Here is a 10,851-nt window from a genome sequence, read left to right as displayed (position 1 = left end):
TAAGACTTCCATTACAATGTTGAAAAGCAGTGGAGACAATGGTCATCCTTGTCTTGTTCCTGATCTGAGTGGAAATGATTTTAATTTTACTCCATTCAATACAATATTGGCTGTGGGCTTGCTGTAGATAACTTCTATCAGTTTAAGAAATGTCCCTTCTAAAAAAAAAAAAAGAAATGTCCATTCTATACTTATTTTCTTAAGCGTTCTGATCATAAAAGGATGCTGGATATTATCAAAAGCTTTTTCTGCATCAATTGAGAGAATCATATGTTCTTTGATTTTTATTTTATGTGATGTATTATATTTATAGATTTATGTATATTGAACCATCCTTTGGACTCTGGGATGAAATTATATATCTTGTCATAATGTATAATTTGTTTGTTGTATTGCTGGATTCTGTTTGCTAGGATCTTATTGAATATTTTTGCATCAATATTCATTAGAGATATTGGTCTATAATTTCCTTTTCTTTTTGGGTTTTTTCCTGGTTTGGGGATCAGGGTGTTATTTGCTTCATAGAATGTGTTGGGAAGTATTCTTTCTTTTTTATGTTTTGGAAAAGGTTAATAATATAAGTACTAGTTCCTCTTTAAAGGTTTGGTTGAATTCTGACATGAAGCCATCTGGCTCCGGTCTTTTCTTTTGGGGAGATTTCTTATAGTTGATGTTATTTCAGAACATGATATGGGCTTATTCAACATTTCCACTTCTTTCTGGCTAAGTCTAGGAAGGTGGCGTGTATCCAAGTATTGGATACTTTCAGATTTTCATACTTCTGAGAATAGAGTTTTTTGTAATATTCATTAAGGATTTTTTGAGTTTCTGAGGAATCTGTTGTTATTTGGCCTTTATCATTTCTGATGGATGAAAGGGATTTTACTTTTATTTCTGGTTAGGTTAGCTAAAGGTTTATCTATTTTACTGACTTTTTCAAAGAACCAACTGTTTGATTGATTGATCTGTTGTATGATTCTTTTATTTTCAATTTCATTTAGTTCTGCTCTAATTCTGGTTATTTCTTTTCTTCTGCTGTGTTTGGGGTTGGAATGTTCTTCCTTTTCCAGTTGCTTGAGATGTCCCATTAAATTGTTGACTTCCTCTCTTTCCATTCTCTTGAAGAAGGCTTGCAACGCTATAAATTTCCCTCTTAGGACTGCCCTTGTGGCATTCCAGAGTTTCTGGTAATTTGTGTCTTCATCATTGTTTTGTTCCAAAAATATGGTAATTTTCTTCTTAATCTCATCTATGACCCAGCTATCATTCTGCATAAGGTTATTTAGTTTCCATGTTTTTGTATGAGTATGCAAATTACTGTTGTTACTGAGTTCAACTTTTATTCCATGGTCTGAGAAAATACAGATCATTAAATTTGCTGAGACTAGACTTGTGGCCTGAGATGGGATCAATTTTGGAGTATGTTCCATGGGCTGATGAGAAGAATGTGTATTCAGTTTTGTTAGGATGAAATGTCTGTTAAATCCAATTGTTGTATGGTTAAGTTTAAGTCTAAAATTTCTTTGCTTAGTTTCTTATTGGAGGATCTAGCCAACACTGCCAAAGGAGTGTTCAAATCTCTGACTATTATGGTGCTGGAGGAAATCAAGTTGCTCATGTCTTTTAGAGTCTCTCTTTTAAATTGAGGTGCATTCTGATTGGGTGTACAAATGTTAATAATTGAAATCTCATCATGTGAGTGTTGCCCTTAACAAATATGAAGTGACCATTCTTATCTTTCCTTACTTTTGTTGGTTTAAAGCCTATTGTATCTGCAAATAAAATTGGAACACCTGCTTTTTTCTGCTTTCCATTTGCCTGAATAATAGATAAACATCCCTTCACCCTGAGATTCAAGTATGCAGCAGATATCTGGCCTGAGTTTCAAGGTAAGATGAGATTCTTGTATGCATCAGATATCTGGCCTGAGTTTTTTGTATCCAGTCAGTCAACCTGTGCCTTTTTAGAGGACAATTTAAGCCATTCACATTAATTGAGAGTTTGATAATATTTTGCATATCAAGTTTTTCAAAAGTCCAGTGGACATTTTTAATCCTTTTGCCACTGTGGAAATTGGAGTTTGATCAAAAGTTTCTAGGTGAGTTTACTTTGGTGGTAGAGCATTGTGCTTGTCATTGTGGAAGATGGGCCTGAGTATATCCAGAGAGCTGGCAAATTTCTTCAACATAATAATGTCATTAAAGTATTTAATTTCTCCATCATAAACGAAACTCAGTTTAGTTTGACACAGGATCTTGGGCTGAAAGTTATTTTGTTTTAGGAGGTTAAAGGTCGATGACCATCCTCTTCTAGCTTGAAAGGTTTCAGTAGAGAGATCTACAGTCATTCTAATATTCTTCCCCTTGTCGATTATAGTTTTCTTACATTTGGCTGCGTGCAGAATTTTCTCCATATTAACTTTGGTGAAGTTCATTATAGTGTGTCTAGGAGATGTTTTATTTGGATTGAGTCATGCTGGGGTTCTGAAACTGTCTGCTTTCTGGATTTTAGTATCTTTTGCCATGCTTGGGAAGTTCTGCTCAATTATCTCTTGGAATAGAGCCCCTGCATCTTTTGAAGCAACCTCTTCTCCTTCCAGGATTCCTATAATGCAAATGTTTGCTCCTTTGGAGTGGTCCCACAATTCTTTCAGGGAATGGTCCATTTTTGCTCTCCACTTCTTTTCCTCTTTGATCATTTGGGAGCATTCAAAAGCTTTGTCTTCAATGTCAGAGCTCCTTTCTTATGCCTGCTCCATTCTGTTACTGAGGGATTCTACTGTCTTTCTCAGATCTTTGAGGTTGCAAGTTCTGGCCTCAATGTGTCAAAATCTTTGGTGATTTTGTCTTTAAATTCATTGAATTCTTGAGACAACTTTTGAATTACTCCTTGAAATTCTAATTCCTTCTTTATCTCCATTGTGTTGATCTTGTTTGACATCCAAATTCTGAACTTTATTTTCTGATATCCCAGCCATTTGCTTATGAATGGGATCATCTGGTGTGTCTGTTTTGTCATTCCATGGGGGAGTTGATCTACTCTGATTATTCATGTTGCCAGAGTTTTTCCACTGATTCTGCTCCATGATTATTTTTCACCATTTTGGCTAGATGGGCAGGTAAGGTGAAATTGGATTTGGGGTTCTTAGAGCTGTGGTTAACCAGCCCCTTTCCAAGGATCTGGGACTGGTGACTGTAGCTTTTTCCCCTATAGCTTTGCAACGGACCCATACTGTATTACAATCTGAAGCTCTGGGGACCTGCTTGGTGTGGTGGGGCTAGGTGGCTCTGTCTTGTATTCAGCTATTCTTTGTCCAATCCTAGTGGATCAGTGACTCTGGGTTAATATCTTAGTTGTGGAGAAATACAAGTGACTAAGACACCCCACCCTCCACAGGCAACAACTGGAAGAGGAAAATCAATCCTTCCCATCATCACATAACCAGGGTACCACCTGAGAGGGTCCTTGGGTGACTGGCCCAGGTTAGGAGTTCCAAACCCATTGACCCAGTCAGTCAGAATTCTCAAGTGGGAGAGTTCAAATTGTCTCCAGAAACTAGATAGCAGAGGTCTACTGGCTGCTCAAATGTGGCTTACTCTGGTGCTCTGTGGAGTCAGAAATGCCCCCCCAGCAGCAGAGTTGGACCAGGGGGCTGGTGTCTCTTTCCTCACCTTGCACCTCTTTCATGCCCAGTCACGGGTAACCCCATGGGGCTGCGGTCTTGCTCCCTTCAATAAGCAAATGTGCCAGGGCTTTGCCTGCCAGAGTCAAAGGGAAATCAATGCCCCCTCAGCCTTGCCATCACCCTCTGCCACGAGCTGGCTGGTGGAGGTGAGGTGTGCCTGCCTTGGGTACTCAATGGCAACTGGGAAGTGTTTGACCTGAGCTCAGTCCCAACCTGAGGATAACAAGTCAGCAAATGATTTTCTCCCTCAGCCACCATGCCTTTGCCCCAGGCTCTGTGTAGCACTGGTATCCCTATAAGGTGAGGTAGGTCTTCCTCTGGCAGTCCTTAGAGTTGGTGCCTCTCCAAGATTAGACTCCAGCAGGATTGCTTTACTGTTGCTGAATCTTCATGGGAGGTGTCCCTGTGCAGCCCCCAGGTGGCTCCCATGGCCAGGGAGGTGGCTGTAGTGGTGGCTCCCAGAGTGCACAGCGCATGGCTCCAGCAGCAGAGCAGGGCATACTGCATGGGGTTCTGGCAGGGCGGAATACAGGGCGGCTCCAACAGGGCAGGGCACATGGCTCTGGAAGAGTGGATGTGCATGGGGTGAGCAGCTCTGGAAGAGTGAAGCATGGGGCATGAGGCTCTGGCAGGGTGGTGCACCTGGCGCTCGGTTCAGCAGGGTGGGGCAAGCAGCTTACAAGCCTCCTCCTGCAGCTAGTTTGCACTTTCGCAGAACATGCCCGATAGCTTCCCCCCTTGTCTGCACTACTACTGGGCTCGCTGTTACAGTACAGCTTTTCTACCACAACCCTTTCAGTGCCTGGAGCTGGCAATGAACTGCAGATATTCCAGTCTCTGCAGGTGTTAGGCTTCTGGACCATCAGGCCAGGGGGAAAGGGTGGACTAGAAGTTCAAAATGTCAGGGAAAACATAGTTTGATTTCATGCCTGGCAAGAGAGTGCTCAGGGTCACAGCAGGGTCTCTCTGGAGTAGTCCCCGCTTCCTGCAACTCTTTCCTGGGGTGAGATAAGAGGTCCTTAGTTCACTACTCACCTATAGAAAACCTACCATGAGCAAAAAACCCCCCCAAAACAAAAAAACAAAAAGAAACAACTCTTTGGGGGGAGGAGACAGACACTTTTCTTTTGGAATGAGTTTTGTACCTGAAATTTGCTTTCTTGGAGTTGTGGCTTGCCTCAGCAGAGGTGACATGCAGTTATCACTCTTCTCTCTCAGCTCGGCTCCCAGTCTTCAGTGTTATTGGGTACTTTCTGGTCATTATCCTTCCCTCTGGACAGGAGCTTCTGTCGAAAGCTGGCTCCAGTCAGCCATCTTGCCCCTTGTCCAGGGTGGTTGTTCTTAAGGCTGGGGTAGCTGTGGCAATTTCTTAAAACAAGACAATAATGAAGTTTGCCATAATGATTGATTAGCCCTTTCATGAACTATTTTTCTGTACAATGTAATGCTGTTTGTTAGAATTTTACCCACAATAGAACTTCTAGTATTGGACTCAGTCAACTCAAACCCTCACACTGTCTTATCAACTAAGTATATCTAATATTCTAAATCCTTTGTAATGTCAAAAAACAATGTTTACAGCACTAGGTTTTCATTTTGTTGTTCACGCATAAGCAGCAACTCCTCTAGGCTGGGCGTGGTGGGTCACACCTATAATCCTAGCAACCTGGGAGGCTGAGGTGGGTGGATTGCTTGAGTTCAGTAGTTGGAGACCAGCCTGAGCAAGAGACCCCATCTCTACTAAACATAGTCAAACTAGCCAGGCATGGTGGTAGGCAAGGTGGTAGTCTCAGTTTCTTGGAGGCTGAGGAAAGAGGATTTCTGAAGGCTACAAGTTACTATCTATGACAGAAAGGAATAAAGGAAGAAAAAGAAAGAAAAAAAGAAAGAAGGAAGGAAGGAAGGAAGGAAGGAAGGAAAGAAAGAAAGAAAGAAGAAAGAAAGGAGGAAAGGAGGGAGGGAAGGGAGGGAAGGAAGGCAGGAACAACTCTGCATCTGTTTAAGTTTGATCATGAGATTGCAGCAACTTAGTCATATCTTCTGGCTCCACTTCTAATTTTTGTTTTCTTGCTACTTACACCACACTTGTAGTAACTTCCTCTACTGACATCTTTACCTTCTCAAAGTCTCCATGAAGGGGTGGAATCAACTTCTTCCAAACTCCTGAGATTCACCAAAGTTGAAAACTTATGTGCCTTTGGCTTTGCCATTTATTGGGTTTGTGGCTTTTGGTGTTATATAGCCTGACTGGGATGCAATTATCTCACATGTAATGACAGTACTTTACAGACCGGGTACAAAGATATCCAAGACAGATGATTATAACTACTAACACTTTTGAGCACTTACTACATATCTGGCCATGCTCTCCCTCCCCTCCTTTCTTTTCTTCCTCAGAGAGAGGGTTTCCAAGCTGGAGTGCAGTGGCACTATGCTCACTGCAACTTTAAACTCTTGTTTTCAGGTGATCCTTCTGCCATGATCCTACCAAAGTGCTGGAGCTCTATGAGCCATCACACTGGGCCTCAATCTGTTTTGTTTTTGTTTTTGAGACAGAGTCTCTCTTTGTCACCCTCAGTAGAGTATCATGACATCTTAGCTCACAGCAACCTCAAACTCTTGGATTTAAGTGATTCTCTTATCTTAGTCTCCCAAATAGCTGGGACCACAGGCACATGTCACAACATGTGACTATTTTTAGAGATGGAGGTCTTACTCTGACTTAGGTGGTCTTGAACTCATGATCTCAGGCAGTCCATCTGCCTTGACCTCCCAGAGTGCTGATATTACAGGCATGAGCCACAGAGTCTGGCCCCATCAATTTGTTTTTATTTTTTTTATTTATTTTATTTATTTTTTTTTTTTTGAGACAGAGCCTCAAGCTGTCCCCCTGGGCAGAGTGCCGTGGCATTACAGCTCACAGCAACCTCCAACTCCTGGGCTCAAGCGAGTCTCCTGCCTCCGCCTCCCAAGTAGCTGGGACCACAGGCGCCCGCCACAACGCCCGGCCATTTTTTTTTTTTTTTTTTTTTTGGTTGCAGCCGTCATTGTTGTTTGGCGGGTCCGGGCTGGGGATTCAAACCCGCCACCTTAGGTGTACGTGGCTGGCGCCTTAGCCGGTTGAGCTATAGGCACCGAGCCATCAATTTGTTTTTAAAATAGAGGTACACACAGTTCAAAAGTCAAAACCATATAAAAAATTAGAGATGGAGAAGACTTGCTCCCCTCATCCCTGTCACTTGGTTCCTCCCTTCCACTAGGAAACACTTTTATTTATTTTTCTATACATATAGTATTTCTTCACACAGTGACAAGCAAGTGATGAAGATACAAGTTTTCCTGTTTTATTACACTGGAAAGGCAGCACACTATGAGGCCTACTCTGCCTATTGGCTTTTTTCATTTAGTGTACCCTGGAGTGTACCCTGGAGATGAAGGCATGTGGGTTATCTAATCTTTCATGCAAATGAATATCTCATTCGCTTTTAGTCCTTTGCTGTTGCAAACTGTTTGCAATAAAAATTCCTATATATACATTATTTCACATTCGCTATCATTTCAAGGTGTCCCTTCCAAAATTCAAGTGGTGCCAATGTGCCAGTATAAAGATGTAGGACTTTAAGAAGTGATTAGGCCATGAGAGCTCCTTCCTCATCACAGAATTTACCAATTTTTTGCATTATGATCAGTGAATTTTGAGTCATAGCTGGAAAGAACTTCTCTCTTCCCTCCTCTTTAGGATTATAAATGAATCTGCTTACGTTTTATTCCAATACCTTGACTACTAGACTAAAAAGGAAAATGGATCATAGATTTCAAACATTTCCCCCCAAATTAGAAAATTTTAAAAATACAATCTTAGTCCATATATTAGATAGATGGAGGGAGAGCTTCCCCAAAGGTGCTTCAGAAATCCCCTTGTGACTCTTCCTCACCCACAGCCTTCACAGCTCCAATGGAATCCTTAGGCTTGTTGTAGGCAGAATGAAGACTACCGATATTTGCAGAACAACACTAGGCCAAAAAGTTGGAGGTGAAAAAATTAAAAGAATATTCCTGTTTGTCTTGGTGTTTACCAAGTGTTTGCTGAGGAGGACGTAAGACAAGACTGGAAAGGGTTCATAGGTCCATTCCAGTATGGGCTCACCTTTATAAAAAGCTTTTTTTTATTGTTGGGGATTCATTGAGGGTACAAGAAACCAGATTCCACTTACTGCATGTTTTAGTTTGGGCTCACCTTTCTTATTGGCAGTTCCCTTTTGATGAGTTTATGTGTTCAGTTGAAAATTTCTCATAATTATACTGTGTTCTGATTGGTACAGTGGAGAAAGTATGGGCCTTGATATCACACAAGGGCTCTAGCTGTGCAAACTTAGGAAAGTCATTTTTGTTTAAGAATCATAAACTCATTCACAGCCAGTTTTATTTGGGTACTTTGTATGCGAAAGACACTGTTCTAAGTGCTTGGGATATAGAAGTGAAGAAGATAGAAATGGTATTATCTTACAGTACAGTGGTGGAACCATATGGTAAACATTTATTTAGATTATGATTGTTATAACATATTTGAAGGAGCATAGGTTGCTATGAAAGTGAAGAACAAGGAGAGTCAAGCTTGGTAGTTTAGGGAAACTAAGGCAGTCCTGTGACAGGTGCATGGGAATTGGCATGGTAGAGAGAGGCCAGAGGCTTTGAAGCAAAAAGAAGAGCAAATGAAGTGCTGGCACATTTGACCACCAAAAGTAGGGCCAACACTGTGAGCATAAACATCACTGGCACGTCTGTGAGGAGACTGGATCGTATGTGTGTGGTGGGTGACAGACAAGAGTGGATGAAACAACAGAGAATAGGAGGTTCCTAGTAATCTGGGCAAAAGACATTAGTGGTCTAGAAAACAATGGTGGCAGCGGAGAGAGATTGTGAGGTTGGTAAGAGACACAAAAGTGTTCAAGAAAATCCTCAGGTTTCTGCATGAGCTACCATCAGGTGGATGTGAGTGCCACTGCTGAGATGGAGAATTCTGAATAGCAACAAGTTGGGCAAGAGAAACATTTAAATGGATGTGCCTCTCCAAGTGTAGATGACAAGCAGGCAGCATACTGGGGCTGCAGCAGGAGTGCCACAGAGAGGTCTGCAGGGACAAGAATCCAAAGCCCAGGTCCAACAGATAGATGGTCCGGAAGATGCTGAGGCAGTAGTGGTCAGTCTCTTCTTGTGGAGTCCCAGAGGCCTGATATTCTAAATCCTAAACTAGATTTAGCATCTAGGTTATCTTGATCCAAGTGTTGACAGCAGTAGTATTAACAGTAAAGTCTCTTCTAAGCCAAGATTTGCTTTTCATTTTTTCAACTAATGCAGAATGGACACCTACTGTTTGCTAATCATTTGTTGCTTTAGGCCCTGGAACTCAAAACAACCTGGCAGAATAGGCACTAGGGAGGAAAGAAAAACTGAAAATGGATAAGCTGAAAAATATTGTATTGTTGCAGCGGGACAAAAAACCCGTTTCTGAAGCATAAGACTAGCCTCTGTGCGTATTTGTTAGAATACTCTCCTCCTTCTCAGGCTAACACTCTTCCTGACTTGCTACTTGCCTATCCATTCAGACCTTATGACTTGTCCAGTTTTTGCTCAGTCCAGGCCCCGCTCCCCACGGTCTGGTCTCAGGTCGACCTCTCAGGAGCCGTGACCCTGACCGGCGCCGCCTCTCAAGTTCCCACCTCTGACCTGCAGAATCTGAAATCCTCTCCTCAGTGATGGTTAACAAGCCACGGTTTTGATGTCTTTTACATTTGAAAATCTTGCTCTATCAATACTTAAACGTAACCCTTTCTCCACCCCCAAGAGGGGGAAATAACACTCTTTTCTCCAGGTTATCAACAACTACAACTCCTTAAGTATTTTTTTTTTGTGGGACAGAGTCTCACTTTGTTGCCTTCCGTAGAATGCCGTGGCGTCACAGTTCTTAGCAACCTCAAACTCTTGGGCTCAAGCGATTCTCTTGCCTCAGTCTCTAAGTAGCTGGGACTACAGGCGCCCGCCACAACGCCCGGGTATTTTTAGAGGTGAAGTCTTGCTCTGGCTCAGGCCAGTCTTGAACCCATGACCTCAGGGCGATCCACTCGCCTCGGCCTGTGGATCGAGTGGGCCACCGCGCCAGGCTCACTCCTTAAGTACTTTTTAAAATTTGTAGCCTAGTTCTGGTTTTCATTTTATTTTAACGTCAGTTGTTACCTGACAACACAGATAACATATGACTTGATTCAAAAGACAACACTAGAGGACTGGCCACCACGCCAGCCGCTTTCTCGCACCTGAACCCAGGAAGTCCGCGGCGGAGGGACCCCCTCCAGCACCAAGGCGCGCTCGGGTCCCAGACCGCATACGGCAGTACGCGACACGGCACCACACCCATTATCGGCTGCCAGCGGGCCGCAGGCCGCCCCCTAGTGCCCGGAAAGCCCCGGCCCGCGCCAGCCAATCACAGCGCGCGGTGGGGTGCGCCAAGGGTGGACGGAGGCGAGCGTGAGGGGGCAGTGCGTGCTGAGGGGCGGTGCGAGCGTGAGGGGGCGGTACGTGCTGAGGAGCGGTGCGAGCGTGAGGGGGCGGTGCGTGCTGAGGGGCGGTGCGAGCGTGAGGGGGCGGTGCTCCCTGAGGGTGCTGAGGGGTGGTGATGGGAGATGTCCCGCAGCAGCTGTGCCAAGGTACTCTATGGGGCGGGAGTGGTGTCATTTCCCGCGTTACCGCAGAGAGCGGGCCCCTGCGTCTCGCTCGGTCCACTTCTCGTCGGTGGGGGGCAGAGGGAGCGAGGGCTTGTGGTTAGGGGCCAGGCGGCGGCTGGTGCTGTTTGCGCGCGTTGCCCGCGCCAGCGTCTCGGGGTACTGTCCGCAGGCTGGTTTCCTGTCCCTGTGTGCTGCTCGGTCAGCGAGGGCCGTCGCAGGTGGCGCTTCCTGGGCCTGGGCGGGTGCGCAGCCCCAACCCCAAGAAGGGCGAGGGGTGGCGGCCGAGGGGAGACGTGCTGGGTGGCGGGGAGTGAGTCTGGGACGAGCGTGTGGCGTGTCTGGCGTTCTTTTTTTTTGAGACAGAGCCTCAAGCTGTCCCCCTGGGCAGAGTGCCGTGGCATTACAGCTCACAGCAGCCTCCAACTCCTGGGCTCAAGCGAGTCT

General features: G+C 44.4%; 1 protein-coding gene across 1 annotated transcript in view; it reads left to right on the top strand.

The window, feature by feature from the left end:
* Nucleotides 1-10,345: 10,345 nt before the first annotated feature.
* SPIDR (scaffolding protein involved in DNA repair) overlaps nucleotides 10,346-10,851 on the top strand; it is a 533,511-nt gene continuing 533,005 nt past the window's right edge. The window contains 1 exon segment of the mRNA XM_023508281.1: nucleotides 10,346-10,389. Coding sequence (XP_023364049.1) covers nucleotides 10,366-10,389 — 24 coding nt within the window. The 5' untranslated portion in view covers nucleotides 10,346-10,365.

This window comes from Otolemur garnettii, unplaced genomic scaffold (assembly GCF_000181295.1).
Source record: "Otolemur garnettii isolate 467f Iridium unplaced genomic scaffold, OtoGar3 scaffold00237, whole genome shotgun sequence".
NCBI lineage: Eukaryota > Metazoa > Chordata > Mammalia > Primates > Galagidae > Otolemur > Otolemur garnettii.
Note: the sequence above shows the minus strand (reverse complement) of the source record. Positions and strands in the feature narration are given on the sequence as shown.